This window comes from Trachurus japonicus, chromosome 1 (assembly GCF_045865225.1).
Source record: "Trachurus japonicus isolate A0001 chromosome 1, Traja_1.0".
Lineage (NCBI taxonomy): Eukaryota > Metazoa > Chordata > Actinopteri > Carangiformes > Carangidae > Trachurus > Trachurus japonicus.
The window spans coordinates 14982648-15002727 of NC_140907.1; the positions used below are offsets into that span (position 1 = coordinate 14982648).

The window sequence follows — 20080 nt, forward strand, 5'->3', positions numbered from 1 at the left end:
ACCATGTATTGGCTCATTTACAATGCGAATACGTCAGCATACGTGTGCTAGCGTTTAGCTCAAAGCACCACTGTGCTCTCGTTGGCTCATACTTGGTGTATTACAGTGGTCGAGCTCATAGCAAACTACTTTGAGACACCTCAGGCTGCTAATCCTCCACCGTAACCTCACAGCTGTCAACTCATTATCATGGCTTTCCCTGCTACCTCAGATTTCTTGCTCCACCCCGGCTGGAGTCTTAAACTGTCTCTGCAGTGGCCTCCCGCTCCTCGCTGTGTTTCTGTTGGATAATTCTCAATCTGCAGGAGGCAGACAGCCACCTGCCCTCTTCCATCATTTCCTTTATCTCTTCATCCCTACATCCAAGAATACGGGCTTCCCTAACAGCTTTATTCATTTTAGAAAGGTAGAAGGCACAATAGGTGTCTTGGCTCCCATTTTCCCCCTGATGCCTGTAACGCCGTCCAATAAGAACAAAGCAGGGATCGGGCCAGGCCCTGGCAGCGAAAGGGAGCCGCAGGGCTTGTAGCTGAATTGTTTTGGTTGGCCGCACATGCTCCGTATGACCCTGAAGATTATTGACTAAAAGTCTCTTGTGCCAAATGTTTTCCCCCATTTTCCCTGCAGTAACTTGACATGCAAACAGAATAAGAGAGTTTTTTTTTCTATTAAATGTTCGGCTCAGTGTGTCCAGCTGTGAGTGTCTGGTCACATTCCTCTAACCAACCGTTGATGTGGCTTTTTTGTAGAATTTCACTTGGTTGGCATCCTATAATGTAAGCCTGAAAGAGCTTCCAAGGATAAACAATGAAATGTTTGATCAAGGACCAAGTGGAAATTGTCAGAGTAGTAATTGTGGGAGTGAAAGTCATTCATTAAAAGGACATTTCTTCCAGAAGCTTGTCTGTCTATTTTTCTGTGTCTGTGTCTGAGTTTCAGTCATTATAAAGACATACGGAGAATTAGGGTGGCCGTTTTATAAGCCTTACCTCTGTTTGGATTTTGTCTTTTTTCCTAAGAGCGGTTAACCTCCATGTTAACTCCTCCGTGTCAAGGATATTAGGCACCAATTTATGTCAACACCAGGCAGTATAACATAACCAAGGGTTTATTTAAGTCCTCGAGCGGTGGTCCAGACCAGCTTCTATTCATTTCCCAAACTTAAATACCTGTACAGTATGTGAACAGGATTCGGTCCAAGCATCAAGTGTGTTTTGTGTTAGGGCAACTGATTGACTTGGATGTTGGCTGCAGGGTGTGGGTGCTGGGATGAGGAGATGATGGATGATGGTGTAGACGATTGTATTTGCCAGTTTTTCTGGAGTCTCGATCCCAGCTCTCATCATGGAAATGTTTTACAGTTGTAAAAAAAAAAAAAAAAAAATGTATAAGATAACTTTGTATATAATGTATGTTTTGCTAAATTGACTCAATGTTCCTGTGTGTCACTGTGTCTGGATTTGTGCAGATTAGAGAAGAGCTGCGAGCCAATGGGATCGACGTTTACCCTCAGAAAGAGTTTGATGAAGATGCAGAAGACAGGATGATCAATGACAAAATCAGGGTAAGTGTGTTCAGACAATGCACACTATAGTGTATCCTTCTGTGGCTTCAGCACTTAAGAGTATTTTTGCATGGACAAATTGAAGCCTTTTGATTTGGGGTTTGATTTCTTCTTCATATCTCATATTTTTTTTGTTTCCATGGGGAAATCTATTGAGCTGTCATTGGCATAAAAAACATTTTGCTCTAGCAAAAAGAAACAGTCAAGCATGAGCTGAAAACAAATCACAGCTAACACTTGAATGACTATGTGCACTCGACAGGAGATGATTCCTTTTGCTGTGGTGGGCAGTGACCAGGAGTACCAGGTGAACGGGAAGAGGATCCTGGGGAGGAAAACAAAATGGGGCACCATAGAAGGTAATACACATTCTAAGACACTAATACACACATGTGTATAAGCACAAAAGGCAGGGGGTCTTGTATGTTCCCTGACTTAAAATTGAAATTAATAATGTTTTTTCTTTATTATAGTATTCATATATTACTAGCACTGGCCTAATATATTCGAATATCCATCTGCATGGTGGACTGTGGTCCAAAAACAGTTACCATACTCACGTACTCAGATGATATAATGGTACCTTGTCAGTTGATGGCATTCATGTACCAGTATCAATGAGGTGACAAAGAGGATGACAGACTCCTTACTTTTAGTTTTAGCACGTGGAAAAAGTAACAAACTGCAGCTTTAAAACCTGGTTAGCTGTGCGTTGATTGGCTTCCAGGCATTTGTTTACACATGTCTCTGTGAGCCTGTAACTAGGGAGACGTATTAGACAGGAGGAGGAGATTTACAGGGACTGCCTGTGTCTGGGGGGGATAATAGGCAGAAATATAAAATACACATGTACATACCACACACACAGGCATGCGCACACACTTACACACTTGCATGCAGTACGTTTGATACATTTGTTGGCTTGAGCAATGTTTGCGCTGCCAGCAGGAACTAGTCAGCAAATGAGTGTCCTCACCTCACCCGTGTGTGTGTGTGTGTGTGTGTGTGTGTGTGTGTGTGTGTGTGTGTGTGTGTGTGTGTGTGTGTGTGTGTGTGTGTGTGTGTGTGTGTGTGTGTGTGTGTGTGTGTGTGTGTGTGTGTGTGTGTGTGTGTGTGTGTGTGTGTGTGTGAAATAGGGGGGGGCAAACATCTGTCTGGACGGAGCATGAAAGTATGTTTTCAAAACATCATCTCCTTCCCAGGATGCATTTCAGCACACTTGGTGATGCAGACCGAACTGTAGTCCATTGGCTGTCCTATAGTATATCCACAGTAAAAATATATATAATTTACGAAAAAGAAGAGAAGAGACCTGCTCATCTATGGTGATTGTTTAACTCTCATGACTCATTACAGGAACTATTTGGTTTAGTTAGTGTGTCAAATGTATGTAGCAATGATCATAATTGTGAATATTTTACAGTATTGTAAGGTATTTTCACAAAATTACCTTGAATTGAAATGTTATATCGGCCAGTTTTCAGAAATCCAGTAGAAAAACATTCAGAAGTGCTTGTAGTTCAAATAAGAATGAGGCTGTTTTTCTATCAAAAAAGATATTCTGAGATGGTGTAAAACGAACCGCTACCCTCTCAGCAAGCGTTCTGAAATTAACTCTAGAGAGCTGCAGGTTGAGAGGGGTGAGGTACACTGTGAAGTCTGCAGGACAAATGGCGTCTTGTCCGGGTAAAAGAAACAATGGCTCCATTCTAGCAAAGCCAAGCAGCAGGAGAGAGGGAACAAGGAGAAAGGAGGAGAGAGGAAGCTGCTGGGCTGCTGGACTTGTCGGCACAGACATCATAAATTAGGCCTCAGAGGAGAAGCCAGAAGTTAAGGCTCTGTGAAATCACAAGTGGAGTAGAAACTGTTTATTTTCGGGGGGTTGAAAGGATCATTCGAGATGGAAAAATAGGGGACTGTGCATGCATTAAAATGTATATATTGCACTGTATAGAGACTTGCTTCACCAGCAGCAGAAAGAAGAGATACCAGCAGTGCATCTCGTTACAAGTTAGTCGTGTGCTCCCTCGACGCCACTAATCAGCGCTCACAGACCCAGCAGTTATTCCACTCTCCTCCTTTCAAAGAGAATTTAATTTCCTGCCCCTGGATTTCAAAGCTTTACATAAATAGCACCCTCCTTTTTTTCATTTACACTCTTGACATAATCTATAATTCAAACATGTGTTAGCCCTACTGGAGGCACCAGCAGCTTGTCACGGGGAGTTTGTTAAAACGTCTCACTTAAAGTCCCGCCATATAGAGGGGAGCTGAGTTGTATTAAATTACTCGAAAGTGGAGGAGTGTGTTATCTTGGCTTAACAAAATTGCTGAAGATGTCATGCTAGAAGATGCCCTTCATTTGACTCGTGACCAACGTCGCCATCTTGTGGGAGGTTAGAGGATGGTGAGGTGGTGCTGGATTCAAGGGCTTTTTTGAGGTATCATATTTAATGATCCTATTACTGCAGATTATTTCAGTATTTCAACTAATATTTCCCCTTTTCTCTCCTCTTTCACAGTTGAGAACATTGCACACTGTGAGTTTGCTTACCTGCGGGACCTCCTCATCAGGTAAACTCCCTTTACTTTCTTGTTTATTTTATGAATTTGATTATACACAAGGAGTTATATAAAAAATCTTGTTAAGGACTGAGCTGCCTGCTGGATCAGATATCACTCACTTTATCTTGGGAAGTTGTTGAAAAGAATTAGAAACAGCACTGAGACTATGAAGCTTCACTTCCACTGAAATCAATACAAATCAAATTCCTCTGGATGGATTGAGGGCTGATCTCCACAGTGGTACAACAAGCACTTCTAGATTGTGCCTGACTATATACTATAAGAAAATATCCCAAATACTTTTTTTTTTCTAACAGTGCTTATCGACAACCTGGTACACATAAAGTACAACCCTGTCAGCTGGATGAACCATGGATTTATTGTTGTATACCAAAAAACTGTGATGTGAAACGTATGATAACATCAGTATTGCATGAAATATTAAATATTACATGAAATCAAATGGCTATGATGTTTAAAATTGAAAATTGCTCACAATTTGCTGTTTTTAGTGACAACATGTGTCAATAACACGTTAAAACATCACTTGTTGTCTTCTTTCTTTCAGGACACACATGCAGAACATCAAGGACATCACAGGCAGCATCCACTACGAGACGTATCGCGTCCGCCGGTTAAATGAATCCAATGGCCACTTCACCTCTCACCCATCTGACCATCCTGCTGAGCCAAAGACCAACGGTCAGCACGAAGAGCAGCCCGGTGTCCTGCAGGCCAACGGAGTGGCCGCCCAGCATGAGGCCCTGGCCCACGAGATGTAGAGAGTCCTGCGCGGTGCTAGATCATGATTCAGGACACAGTCAGGCACAAAACATACACTCACACATGTAGTCTGTTTACATGAACATGCCCACATGCACACACTCTTGCTGTGATGACCATCAGAAGACCAGAATATCGGATGATACTAGATTAGCTCTAAACTAGAAATAACTGTTAGTGCCACTGGCCTGGTCCACTTTGTGTTGTGGTGTATAGTTTTGTATAGATACTAGGGCTAAGTAGGGATATTTAGGTTAGGATAATAGTATTATGGAGGAAGAAAAGATATTGTTGACACCTCTGCACTGCAAAATTAAAAAAAGAAAGCAATAGCAGTGTAGAGCAGCTTTTGGAAAGATGAACCATCTTGTCATTTTAACGTTGTGTTAAGATGTTTTTAAAAAACCCTTTTTTTTGCCAAACCAGCCTGTCTCTTTCTATATAATGCCAATGTTGTGCAATGCAGTCTTACCTTGCATTTTACATCGCTCATTTACTATTGTATTTTTATTGCTGTTGTTCATGTTTTAATATTATTGTATACGTTGAGGTTGTGGAGGAATCTGTGCAACTGCAGCATGCAGCTGTTTTGTCCATTTTTTTCTGACTGCAAACCAAATAAAAGTCATTTTTCTGTTCTAAAGAGAAGCACATACAGTATAGAGTTGATTTATGAATAAGTATTTATGTGTAGGTTTAGTGTAATCGGCATATTTCAACTTTCATTCCAGCTGTTGGCTTCCAGAGGTTTGCTGCAGGTCTTAAACAGTGACGATCTTTTAGGATTAGACGGTGTTTGTCCTTTGTTGCCTGCACTCATACAGCATGTCGTGCCCTGTTGGTTAGGCTCCACTATAAATGGTGCCCAAGGAGTTAGCCTGCTAGTAAAGTGGTCTGTTTTTTGTTCATTCAATATTAATAATTCCAGCTGATTACACCCTGCCAGTAGGTTGTGGTAAAAACGGTGACATTTACATTACAAGCTTAAATTTTGTCATGCGAGGATATTTTACTACTCACTGTGAGGAGGAATTTGTTCCAAACAACGTTAAATAACGCCCACAAAATCGCACAGTAATGTCACACATCACAGTATTTCTGTGTGCTTTCATGCAAGTTCAAGGGATGTTTTTAGAATAAATTTGTGACATTCTCATATGTTACCAATATCATATGTAACATTCTCCTAACCCTAACCCTAACCCTAACAAACATAGTCAACAGTGTATGTTTTGCCTCTTTGGGTGACAATAAAAATATTTTCCATACATGCAATGAGAAGAGGTAACTATTGTCTTTTATCCAGAGAAAGTTATTGGGTTACACTTTGTTTACTGTTGTATAGTTCTTGTGTAATTTGTTATGGTATCATAGATCAAGGTTTTATCTTTGATATGCTATCTCAAAGAATAAAGATTGATATTTTTATTGTTTAAAGTTGATTGTCTTGATTGTTAAAACTTTATTCTCTGTATTGATGATTCCTTGAGGGTTAAACTAATTACAGGGACTCGGTGTTGAATCCATTTCAATATTTCGGCAGTTAGCAACAACGGTTAAAATAACAACATTATTTAATTAGTTGAAAACATGTTTTCAAATATCAGTCTTATAATCTCTAAGAATCTGCCTGATATGTGGCTGATCTTTTTCATCAACATTTAATCATCTGAAACAAAGTCATATACTGGAAATGTTAACTGAACTATTATCTTTTTTAATTAAATAATAAACCACTTAACACTAACACTTTAAGGTAAATTTAGAACATCTCATAGAGGTGTTGTTATCTTAAATTAAATTAAATTCTTCACTTATATGAAACAACATTAACAACAACATAACCGAGGGGGAAATAATATGTATGTATACAGTAGCCTAGTTGTTAAATACAGTAGCCTAGTTAGTGAAACAATCTTTAGTAGTAACAAAAAAGCTGTTTCTTCTGGTTGGTATGATATTAAAGTGTGGTCTCTGACACATGAAACATTTTAATAAAACTAAATAACATTGTAAAATAATTCAATTCATTATTAATTGTGTTAAAGTACAATAGTACAGTATGTCCTTTGAGCTACAGCTGTGATGTTAAAGCTCAGTTCATATAGGCTAGCCTACTTTTCCTTCAGATAGATAATAAAATATGCAGTATTCCACATTCACAAGTCAAACCCAACTCAGAAGGCAATGTGAATCTGCAGCCTTCGCGGCAGCATTGTGCCACACTCACATGGCTCTTCTGGTTTAATAGGTGCTCTCATTTACACCTCCTGTCACACTCCTTCTCAACTACCCTGCTGATCGTAATGTGTTGACAGTGTTGTTTGTCGAAGGTCATTGTCACCCTTTCACACACTGTAGCTCCTGCTGTGGCTTTTCCTGCCATGTCTGTGCTGGATTCACTGGTTTGAAACTCCTCTGTGCTGAGGATGACACAGACATGGGTGACAAATGAGAAATGTGAAGGTGAGAGACAATGAAAGTTGCAGAAAAATCACTATCTATTGAACAGTCACCTACTGCTGACACCTCTAAACAGTTTCCCAGACAGCCATCCTGAAGCATGAAGGTGAGTGAAAATGACATCTCTGACACTGCTATGACAGCACCAGGCTCACTGGCTGGCACAGGTACTAGACCAATTTGGTAGTGCATATAAACTGACATCTGTTCCTATTCAATTACATGTCCTATTTTTTGTCTAATTCAATGGAAATCCAGGTGATGGAGTTAAGTTGTACAGTAAAATGTGGTAGGCTAATAGTTACTGTAGTTACTGTGAGTGTTACTATGAATTAACCATTTTCTAGTGGAGTCTTTACTGCATTTCACATCATATGACACCAGGACAGATTTGTTCTGAGACCAGATGGATTACCTTATGGCACAAAGAGAGTCTGTCTGAGCCAAACTGAGCTTTCGTCTTGGAATGACAGACTGTGGAAAATCTGAAATAACTATGGAGAAAAAAGAAGAAGAAAAACATTTCCAACATGTGTATCCTCCTCATAAAAGACAAACAGAAAACGTTTGATCAAAGATACAGAGATTGTGTTTGAGTTATTGCAAATGTGGTCTACATTTTGACGGACCCTAACAATGTCCCTGCTGGTGCTATGGATAGGCCTACTATGACCTTGCCTCAGATCTCATTTGTTTTATAAACTGGAAAGATAACTTGGCAACACTATCTGATTTATTGGAAGAGTCTGCACTTTATGCAGCTAAGACATTCCAGCTCATGGCCTTTTTACAGGAAGGGGGTAAAATGGGGTAGCAAAAATAGGCTAAATGTCCACCCCTCAAAAGAATAAACACAAAAAGCATTTAAAATTGGAGAAATGTTCAAGAACCTGTGAAAAAAATAGTATCAAAAATGCAGCCATCTAAAAGAAAGGTTTTATTTCCCATCGATGCTTACTCTGGCTGACTCCATAGGCTATCTATCTTTACTGAAACAACACAAACGAGTGAGTCCTAAGCAAAGTCTTTACATTTGCTTTTCATGTCAATTTAGCACAATGGTGGTGAAATAAAGCAGCAGCACAGTGTTTTGTTTCGTATTCATCTCCACCAACGTACAGTTCCTGGCCTTCAACACTGTTTTAAAAGTCGTTCTTTGCTGCACACTGAAACAGAGAGAGAGAGAGAGAGAGAACAAATGACATGGGTGTGAATTAGTGACAGTTGGCATTATTGTAATAATTTTTGCTCTAATTTGCAATGTTTTCACCACCCCGACAGACTTTTATTATGCTGAATTTAAAGGCTGATGAGCACAGAAGTGGTTTAGACCTTCACCACCTCATGGCTCCATGCCATCCTGAAATACCCCCAGCGACCCAGTCCTCCTGTCCTGTCCTGGTAAAATGTTTTTTGTCCTGGAGGCCACCGTCACTTTGCCGACGGGAGGGGTGAGTGCGAGTGCGCACATCTAGAATCTGAACACTGGATGTCACGGTCTCCTTTTACACACTGACTGGACCCATCTAGCCTAGTTATAATATACATGAACATGTGCTAACGTGAGTCTCGGCTCTCATGTGAGGTTAATGCATTTTCATTATTCTCACACGTGTTATTTTAATAATACGAGGTGACAGAAGCTGGTATCCAAACAAAGATATTTAAACTGAACTAGCTCTAAAGTTTGGAAATGTTTAAAGTTTCAGACAGTTTTTTCTTTAGCTGCTGGCTAGTTGTCGATTAGCTAACTTGTTTAGCTCACAGCAAAGATAGACGTCTTTGCTCATAGCTAACTGCCCTTATGGCTAACTGCTAAGGTAACACCTGGTTGCTAAAGGTGCTAAATGAGGCTCTGATGCGTTCACGACAACTCGGAAATCGGAATTCCCCAGTTGAAAAAAGACTTTTGAGACGCACCACGTGGAGCATTTTAAAATACTGAAGCCAATTTGTTTTATTTTCCCGACTGGGAGCTCTGACACGAGTGGCACTTTTTCAAGTATAGTAGGAGGTCGGTAAAACCCGAGTTCTGACTTGTCTCAAATGCAGCAGCAGACATAGGCTACTAGCTAGTTGTTGTGTCAGTGAAATACATGTATAATATCATGATTTTAGGGAAGAATTACTATTGTAAAGTGAAACCCACGGTTTTGATGAATTGTGGGGTACCAGGCTCAATAATAGGTTGTGCACTCTACTTGAAACCTGCTGTCACCACTCACTCATTCAGTAGCTCAGACATTTATTCATTCAGTCCACCTCTTTGTGGGTCTCTGACTTATCACAGCATGCACAGGGTGGTGGTTCAGAATAATTTCTATTCTAATCATCCGAACAACCACAGCTAATGGGATGGCTGAATGCAAGAGCTGGAAGTGGCCTGTTCAGCAGTTCAGCCCCATTTATGATTCATCATCATCAGCCTCAACACTCATCAAAGCCTTTCTTTCAAGAAATGTGTTGACAGAAGTCACAAGAACAGAGGAAACTTCCACCGGGGAGACTTTAATCATGTCTTTGAGTACACCCCTGAGTTCGCAGATGCAGCTCTAGCTGAGCTTCTGTTTGTTCACTGGCTACATGGCATAATTTTGAGTAACATCAGTTCAAACAGTGTAGATGTGACAGGCTTTTAATTTTGACAGCATTGTGAAATATGTACCTCACTCTCTCTCAGATGGTGAGCGGCGTGTCTGCAGGTGGTTGGCTGGGCTCGCTGTTGATGTGTCGCCTGGATTGACAACAGTGGTGAAGCAGCAGGAGATTGGTAAGGTATGAATGTGTGTGTGTGTGTGTGTGTGTGTGTCCCAGTAAAGCTTGATTATAATTCACTGAGCTTATAGTAGCTGGGTAGTGACTCTGTGAATCCACTGGATTAAAGCATGCTCACTTTCATATTAGTCAGGGACAGGGCACCTGTCACTCTATCAAGGTGTTCAGTAGTAGTTCATGCAGAAGTTTACATGGTTTCACCTAAACTGAGTGAATAAACAAGACACATATCCGGGGAGTTTGGGCGTTGGGAGCCCCACAGTTTTACATGTGCCATCCTTTTACGTCTTGATTTCAGAATTGCTGCACCCCTATCTTAGTTCAGCTTATAGCTCTTTTAATTGGATGAGGGAAAATGTGATGTCTTAGCTGTGCCTTTCCTCTTTAGTGCCGCTCTAGAAACATGAATGCCAACTCTAACAGCAGGTACATTATGTGTCTCAGCTGGACCATACCACCTAATATATCACTGCACTTCATCCTCCACCATATTGCTCCACGGTGGCAGCTTACCAATGTCTGCTGGCCGGAAAACAGTGATTCATGTTGCATTCATGTAGAAATAAAGCCAGTATATCATTCTGCCTCTTCCACCATTGTATTATAACAGTGTGTTAGTCCCTAAAAGGTTTTTGTTAACTATAGAAATGCATGCCTCTGTATTTTCCATTTGTGTGTACATTTTCTCCAAAATGCCGAGTGAAAGATCAAAGGCTTTAAAATCTAAAAGAGGAAACGGAGAAGAAAAAGAACCCCACAGTGTTGAAAAACACCGTTTTTCTTGTTCCTTCACTGGCTCTGTCGTTACCAGGCAGAGTCCTTCCAGCCAGACAGCCAATGAGCCACCAGGCCAGCCAGACAGCCAGAAAACCAACCAGAGAGACTTCCAGTCAGCCGGTTCACCATCTGCCTGGTAAGCTTAAGCGAGCCAACGCCTGTCTGTGCTGGTGTGGCACCAGTGGCTAGTTGTCTTGCTTTTCTCATTCCCAAACACACATACACACTCACTCACACACACACACACACGCACACACACTTCCGTCAGCCTCGGTCTCCTTCATAGCTACTTAGACACACACAGAACAGGAGAGAACTCTGTTATATCTGCCCGTTCTTCAGTCCTGAGCCGCGAAAACAATCCAAAACAAAAGATCGCCCAGCTCATACACCCCCTGCCTCGCCGCACAGCGCCTCCAAAATTATCGACGCAAGGTAATTTGTTGGTAATTAATCGCCGTTCGTTAATGGCTTTGCATTTATTATAACAGTGCATGCTGACAATTGCATTTTGTCTCATCCGTTCACTCTGGGCTAATCAGCACCTTTCAAATCACCAACTTGCTTATACGAATACAAATATGTGTACACACAGACATACACGGACCACTAATTTTCTCTAATCCTCTGCCCGATTTACCCTTGAGTCCTGCCAACTCACTCTCGTGGACACGAAGCATGGTGCCCCTGTTTGTTGTTGATGTATGCTAATGTGCCACATCCATCTGTTCGTTTGCTTAATTTGGATTTTGCTTGTTTCTAGCCATGTTCCCGCCCCTCCCACTCCACCATTCCCTCCCCTTGCCCCCATCCAAACCTCCCACATCTCCTGCCCCCCTCCCCACCCCCCTCCTTTGCCATCTCCTTCCCGCAGCTCTGACATCAGGGCGTTCGCCTGCTTGGATCGCAGCCAGCTCTGGCACGGTCAGGGTGAGGGGAGGAGGAGGGGGGGAGGCGGAGGAGGAGGAGGGTCCGCCGCCCCCTTCCTGTCCGTATGCAAATTGGCCTTGTTTTGATTAAAAGACAGCTGCATATTTCATTAAAGTCACCAGTGGAGGTGGGAGAGGAGAAGGCATACCTCTCCGGGGAGGCGAAGGTTGTTTAGCTGGAGTGAATGCTGTGGGAGCTGCTGTTTAGTGCTGTTGAGGGGAACAAATAGTGAAGACAAAAGGGCTGCCCAGGGACTGCTTTGGGGTTTAATGGGGCTGACTGACTGGCACATCAGTTAAGACTCACACTGATGCAGAGCGCAGGCGAATGTGCATTGCATGATAACAGAGGCAATTGACAATGAAATATAGACTCCCCATCAGCTTTCAAGGTGCTTCGGCATGCCAGGGCAGTTGTATCTCTACCCACCACTGCCAGGCGGCTACCGAGAGAAAAAAACAACCACCTCTTTCTCTTTCTGAGTAATAAAGTGGGAGACGCTTTCTCATATGGCCATCTTTTTACTCCATGGCAGATAGGCTGCTCCCTTGTGGGCTCGGCGAAAGAAAAATACTGCTTCTTCAATCTCTTCTGCAGAGAGCCGAGTTGTTTCCTTGAAAGTTTTCACCTCTGCCAGTTGTGTATCTTGTCTCTACAGGCTGAGCGAAGACAATTTGGAGCGTGAGTGATCCTGTGTTGTTTTTTTAGTATGAGTTTATCAATGGGATTATGGAAAGGTTATCTTCCCACCATGTCCCCATTTTCTTTTACTTACGGAGGGCGACTGTCATCCGACCAGAGGTGGATGAGGTTGATGTATAGGTGGGTTGGCATCCTGTGAGGTCAGAGGGTGGGAGTAGGGAGGATGGGGGAGGGTCTCCTGGCATCGAGCCAACTCCAGTGTAATTCAAAGACATGGGGAGGGAAGGGGAGGATGGAGCGACGGTTCCTCTGCATAATCAATCAGAAACAATGGAGGACGAGAGTGAGTGGCTGTGCCTCTCTTGACAGGGCTGATTGTATTTATGCAGGAATGGAAGCGAGGAGGGTAGGGGGCATTAAAAAGGATTGGGTAGTAAGATGTGGGCAGGTGCAGGGAGTGCTGTAATATGTCCCCACCACCCCCACCCACCCACCCAACTGCAAAGCCAAGGACATATACCCAAGAGGAACTGATTGAATGCCATGCCAATAAAAAGAGGCAGTTTCATGCGCCATTGACCGAGTTGGCATCCTCACAGTCACACTGTGATGAAACCCCCTCCGAGGTCATGATAATGTGAATCACATTTTGTTCCTTGGTGGGTTGTACCGTTCAGAGGAAGAATTAAGCAGCATCCTAAGACCTGATCTTGTTTTCTTTTCTTTTCTTTTCTTTTCCTTTCTTTTCTGTTCTTTTCTTTTCTGTTTCGCGTACAGTTTGTGGCTTAATCTGATGTTTTCATTGTATGTCAAAACAAGGGGAAAATTAAATTGAGTGTTTGTTTGTACAGAAATGAAAAGATCAAATTCTGAGTCACAATAGGTGGGGAAAATAATCTGATTTAAGCCTGCGGTGCACATGCAGCCAGAGAGATTGTCCTTTCATTTTCTCTGTAGGTAGAGCAGCATGTCCCGGAGCGGCCTAATAGAATGCTTGTCTTGTATCTTCTCAGCCATGAACTTTTCTCTGTCACAATTACATTCAGTCTGAAAGCCTGCGTCCCTCACAGACAAATACAGTGTATTAGCTGAAGTAAAGCAGTCACAGGCTTATGTTGAATTTGACAAGGGCATTCATTTATATACCATTAGAGGAGTTCTGTTCTCTGCAGGAAAAGCTGCAGACTTTAGTTTCTCGAAAACAGTAATAACACATCACATCAGTTTACAGTTTTTCAGCATGTACGTTTCTGGCTGTTTTCTCACACAGTTCTGGTGATACAGTGAGTTTGCCATGGTGCTCAAAAAGCATTGGACTGCTTCTCTATTAAAACCTTCCTCTCAAAAATATTTGAGCTAAATGTCATAACCTTTTAAAACCTATTCGTTTCAGTAACCCTCACCTACAGCGGGTCATTAAAGGATCTGATGAATTTTCATATTTCATTAGTAACACCATCACCCTGCAATTTTAGTGCAGTTTATCAATGTTGTCAGCTTTAGTTTAAAGGTACGATTTCTGAACCAATTTCGCTTATTGATGTGAAGCATCTCTACTAAGTACAGGCCCATATGAAGACAGGAGATTGGACAAGGTCCTCCACGGTTTGATGGTTGAGTAGAGCCAGTGGGTGGTCGGTGGAAACCTAGTGGACACCTGTCCCAATTAGGTTCACATGTGGGACAGTTTTGTTCAGTGTTTTTTTTTTTGTGGGGGACCAACACAGTTTTACAACTGCTGTGGTGATGTCCTAGATGTTATTAGGGCCACGGGCAATCGCACCGGGCACTGGTCCCAACAGCTATGAAATAGCTGCAGGGACCAGTGCCCGGGCGAAGCCCGGGCACTACTGTTATTGTGTGGATTTTTTCTTCTTATTATTAGTGTGACTGCTGAAGCAGTCACACTATTGTTCTTCTGTTTGGCCATTTTCTTCCGCCTTTTTACGGTCTTCTTCTAGTCCTTCATACTTTGTGCTATTTCAACAATTTATATATCAAAACGTGCAGCTTTTTTTGAACTTTATCGGCATTACTTTTCTCTTTTTAACTATTTATACTTTTTCAAATATTTAACTTTTTCACAAAAAATCTCACATTCATCAAAGTCTCAACCTCTCTTCTTCATGACTCCACTGTAGTGTAGGGGTTAGGGTAACTGCCTGCCAACCCTAAGGTCACTGGTTCGAATCCAAGGGAAGAACTTTTGTTATGTTATGTTGAATTCTGCTCTCCTCCCCCGCCTTCAATTGGTTACAGGTGTTTGTTATCTCCTTGATTACTCGTACCAGTTTGCAGCACATCATCACATTACAATGAATGACAACAGTCTTGAAAGCAGTGTGCTCTCTGTAGCCGAGTGGCAGAGTAAAGGTTTAGTGATCATATGGTCATGGGTTCGATTCCTGCCTCAGTCTTTTCACTTCATTGCTTGACTTTTGATTCCAATTATTCAGCTGTCATTGGACAGTCTTTGATTCCTCATAGTATAAAGCTCATTGTAACTCAGGTTCTCTGTGGCCATATGGTTAGTGCTCAGCCTGAAATTCACAGACATTTTCATTCTAAGTCATTCAAGCTTGACTCTCAAGCTTTCTTGATGTTGACAGTGTGCAGATCATTAACAGACAACAGTCTCTGCAACTGTGTGTGCACTGTGGCCTAGAGGCAGAGTGGAAGTCTAATGACCATGAGGATGTGGGTTCGATTCTGACCTTGGTCAAACATTTGTATGGTGATCACAGCTTGCACTATTTGCTAATTCTGCAACAGCGTTCAGTTGCTGTCAGCAGTCACACCATTTCCATTCTTGGAAATGCTTTTTCTAGTTAGTGTGACTGCTGAAGCAGTCACACTATTGTTCTTCTGTTTGGCCATTTTCTTCCGCCTTTTTACGGTCTTCTTCTAGTCCTTCATACTTTGTGCTATTTCAACAATTCATATATCAAAACGTGCAGCTTCTTTTGAACTTTATCGGCATTACTTTTCTCTTTTTAACTATTTATACTTTTTCAAATATTTAACTTTTTCTGATTTTTTTCAGCTTTATAATGTGTGTGTATTGCGTCTAACGAGCAGAGCCAGAGTGGTGTCAGAGTGGAGAGAGGCAAAAAAACATTCTAGAGTTTTTCTGGCTAAACTGTCAGCATGGCCACAAATTAAACTCTAGACAAATTATTTTCTCCAGTTTTGTAGCCACACTTGTCTTCTGGCTAAAATTCTGGTCAAAAATGCAAAGAGACTTAGATAATAATTTTAAATATTTTTTAAATGCAGCCAGGGAGCTCTCTGCTCTCATTAAGCTCAATGCATTTTTTTCACATCAGCAGGAGAAGGAGCTCAACTTTGTAACTTGCTGTTAAGTGCTTTTTAATTCATTTTAATTCACCAAAAAATAGTCACAGGTCACAAAAAAGTCCTCTTCTTACTTGGTGTGGCTAACTTATATTAATTTATTTTTGTTTTAAGCATCATTGAAAAATCTCACATTCATCAAAGTCTCAACCTCTCTTCTTGACAACTCCTCTGTAGTGTAGGGGTTAGGGTAACTGCCTGCCAACCCTAAGGTCACTGGTTCGAATCCAAGGGAAGAATTCTTGTTATGTTATGTTGAATTCTGCTCTCCTCCCCCGCCTTCAATTGGTTACAGGTGTTTGTTATCTCCTTGATTACTCGTACCAGTTTGCAGCACATCATCACATTACAATGAATGACAACAGTCTTGAAAGCAGTGTGCTCTCTGTAGCCGAGTGGCAGAGTAAAGGTTTAGTGATCATATGGTCACGGGTTCGATTCCTGCCTCAGTCATTTCATATCATTGCTTGACTTTTGATTCCAATTATTCAGCTGTCATTGGACAGTCTTTGATTCCTCATAGTATAAAGCTCATTGTAACTCAGGTTCTCTGTGGCCATATGGTTAGTGTGTTAGGTGTTGTGCTATTTCAACAATTCATATATCAAAACGTGCAGCTTTTTTTGAACTTTATCGGCGTTACTTTTCTCTTTTTAACTATTTATACTTTTTAAAATATTTAACTTTTTCTGCAAATTAAACTCTAGACAAATTATTTTCTCCAGTTTTGTAGCCACACTTGTCTTCTGGCTAAAATTCTGGTCAAAAATGCAAAGAGACTTAGATAATAATTTTAAATATTTTTTAAATGCAGCCAGGGAGCTCTCTGCTCTCATTCAGCCCAATGCTGAGAATTCTCCACAATTCTGTCTGAAACATGCTTATGTCTGTGCTCTCTGTGGCGAAGTGGCAGAGTAAAGGTTTATTGATCATGAGGTCATGGGTTCGATTCCTTACTTTTTTTTTTAAGCAGAAGCCAGTGATCCTCTTATCAAAGGTTTTCTTTACCCCTCACATACTGTCTCTGTCTGTAGCCTAGTGGTTAGCTTGCTGGTCTGGAGACCTGAAAGTTGCTGGTTCAATTCTTGCCTCAACAACAATTATAGTGAATTATTTTCCCAGTTGTCCTCTGTTGACTTCTGATAACTTGCTTCATGTTGAAACTGCTGCTCTCAGCCTGAAATTCACAGAAATTTTCATTCTAAGTCATTCAAGCTTGACTCTCAAGCTTTCTTGATGTTGACAGTGTGCAGATCATTAACAGACAACAGTCTCTGCAACTGTGTGTCCACCGTGGCCTAGAGGCAGAGTGGAAGTCTAATGACCATGAGGTTGTGGGTTCAATTCCGACCTTGGTCAAACATTTGTATGGTGATCACTGCTTGCACTATTTGCTAATTCTGCAACAGCGTTCAGTTGCTATCAGCAGTCACACCATTTCCATTCTTGGAAATGCTTTTTCTAGTTATTTTTCCACTTCCGGCCGATTTTCGATGCGCTACTAGTCCTGCAACTCGAAGAGTTGCAGGACAAATTATATATCAAAACGTGCGTCCTGATCGGGATCGGTGTGCTATTACTTTTCTCAACAGTTTACGAATTTTTCGCGACGTAGTCGCGAAAAACTGCGCAAAAAATTTGCATGTAAGTCAATGGGACGGGCGAAAAAAAAAGAGCGAAAAAGACCAATCATTGGAGTTTAACAAAAGTCTACTGCTCAGGCATACTTTCACCTAGAGACTCCATTTAAACTTTAAACAGTAGACACAAGTCTTGTGTATTGTCGTATTACTCCACGTTTTGATAGGTCATATAGTTTTTGATCAATCCCTGATCAATGACCATGATCATTTTTGGAGAAATTATGAGTTTATAATGGGTGTGTATTGCATGGAATGTTCGTGTCAGAGTGCGTGACATCATCGGTTAGAGTGGGAGAGAGTGAAGAAACATTCTGTATTTTTTCTGGATAAATTGCCACCACGGCCACAATTTACACTCTACAGACATAATTTTTTCAGAATTTGTAAGACAAACTTGTTATCTCTCATGTCATGTGCTCAAAATATCAGAGAGACTTACAGAACTTACAGAATCAGCCTCTGAGTGCGGCCACGTCTGTCCCTGCTCCTCATTGAGTCCAATACAAATATTTTCTGAGAGGAGCAGAACGGCCTGATGTTTTAAAACTGCCAGCGTCGCCAAAATATTTACTGTAGAAACACCAAATCGTACCGAAATTTTCAGTAAGTCCTTAGAGCAACGTTGATCTGTGTTTTGTTCTGATAGGAGTTACCGTTTTGTCATGCTAAGCCTAATTGTGAGGCCGGTTTAGAGGCAGAAAATGGCTGTTTTTCTCCACGTTTCTGTCTGTCTCAGCCTGCGGGGGCCCCTATCGCCGTGGTAACCTCTTTGATCCTCAGGCCAGAGCTCGTTAACTTCATAAACAATCCACCTGGCGCTCGTTTAAATGTTTATAAACACAGACACAGCTAAATCAGACTGACACAGGATGCAGCTACTAACTAACTATGTGACAAGTCAGTCACACACACACACACAGACTCTAGAGCCAGCTTCATGTGATTACAGTCACACACACACACACACACACACACACACACACACACACACACACACACACACACACACACACACACACACACACACACACAGGTAACCTAATGTGGTTACAGCTCCTCCATATCAGTGCTTATAGAAAGATGATCATGTGTCTGTCTGATCAGCTCTGTCTTGACCTTAAGATCGTGGGTTTGATTCCCATGTTGACAGAGATGGCACAACCCGCAGTAGCTCCCGTGGCCCATTCAAAATTTCCCGAGAGGAAATTTTCTAGTTCATCATAGAGCTCTTAAAACAGCCTCTGTACTTCATGACCTTGATTCCAAATAATGTTGGAAACTTTTCTCTGAGGTTCTTCTCCATGTTGATGTGACTGTATTACATAATGTCTGCAGGTTTTCCAGCTGCGGTCTCCCGTTGGTGGTTCTACAGTACTAGACTCACTTCTGGTGTCTGAAGAGGCCACTCAGGTTCACTGAAGTCTCTGTCATGTTCATATGAAGCAAGTTTGACTTTATCTTTTTGACATGGTGCATTATCGTGCTGGAAGTAGACATCAGGAGATGGTAGTGTGGCTATAAAGAGACCTGCACATGCAACAGTGCTCAGGTAGGCTGTGACATTCAGATCATAATTGATTGGTACTAAGGGGCCCAAAGTGTGTGTGAAAACTCCATGCACTGTTACACCGCCAGCCTGTGCTCTTGACACGGTTTTGACACGGACAAAGGGATTTGGGTCTGATGTTGTGTCATGTGATAGTGAACCATCTTTGTGCCTCAGTAGAAATCCAGATCCATCTGACCAGGCAAGATTTTTCCAGCCTTCAACTGTCCCTGTGTGTGAACTAAAGCCTCAGATGTCAGTTCTTCCCTGACACGAGTGGTAGTCCTCTGCTGTTGCAGCCCATTGACTTCAAGGTTCAACATTATACAATCTGTCTTTCTGCTCATTCTCTCATTAATGAGATGTTTCCATCTGCAGAATTGCCATTCACTACATGTTGTGTGAGCATTATCTGAAGCTCTTGCCCTGTGTCTGCGTTACAGTTTATGCATTACTTTGCTGCCTCATATCCACCTGATTACATAATAACATGAATAAGCAGGTGTACAGGTGTTCCTAAAAAAAAAAAAGTGGAAATGTTGTTGAGTAATGACATAAAGATGATTTACTGTCTTCTGTCATCCTGACATACCTAGACATCTGGCATCTGGCAGCGGAGGTGCACACAGTGATGAAAAAAATCATTCTAGTGGCTGTGATGTGCTCATTGAGTTTATTCACTCGTAACGTGTTGAATATTTGGAGTGACTGATGTGCGTTTGTTGGAGAAATTAATTTCTTGATGCACAGTAAAGACCGATGTGGTGATTACACCTAAAGTTTAGAATAATGTTAATAAAGATTGCTTTTGCTATTCAGCTGCATGCAATTTAAAAACATGACAAATGGTGGGATGGATACAGAAAATATGTAAAGGAACCATGTGTTTGTATCTGAGCTGCTGCTGCACCACTGCCTCCTGCTGTTGGTCCTAAGCAGTGCCATTTCAGGTCTGTGCAGCATGTGGACAAAAACCTAATTTCCCACTGTCAGACCCTGACATTAATGCATATTGTGATCCACAAGCCCCTTGAAGCC

At 41.7% G+C, this 20080-nt stretch overlaps 2 protein-coding genes across 4 annotated transcripts in view; both read left to right on the top strand.

Annotated features, from left to right (window-relative positions):
- The window catches only part of septin9b (septin 9b), a 72312-nt gene extending 65963 nt beyond the window's left edge, over positions 1–6349 (top strand). For all 3 annotated transcript variants that reach the window (XM_085774560.1, XM_085774550.1, XM_085774541.1), the window contains exons 8-11: positions 1469–1564; positions 1827–1923; positions 4087–4138; positions 4698–6349. In XM_085774560.1, the coding sequence (XP_085630686.1) occupies positions 1469–1564; positions 1827–1923; positions 4087–4138; positions 4698–4911 (459 nt within the window). In that variant the 3' untranslated portion in view covers positions 4912–6349. The remainder of the gene's footprint in view (positions 1–1468; positions 1565–1826; positions 1924–4086; positions 4139–4697) is intronic.
- A 1126-nt stretch (positions 6350–7475) lies between these two features.
- LOC146991564 (trinucleotide repeat-containing gene 6C protein-like) overlaps positions 7476–20080 on the top strand; it is a 133716-nt gene continuing 121111 nt past the window's right edge. The window contains exons 1-3 of the mRNA XM_085789016.1: positions 7476–7542; positions 10056–10145; positions 10962–11063. Coding sequence (XP_085645142.1) covers positions 7476–7542; positions 10056–10145; positions 10962–11063 — 259 coding nt within the window. The remainder of the gene's footprint in view (positions 7543–10055; positions 10146–10961; positions 11064–20080) is intronic.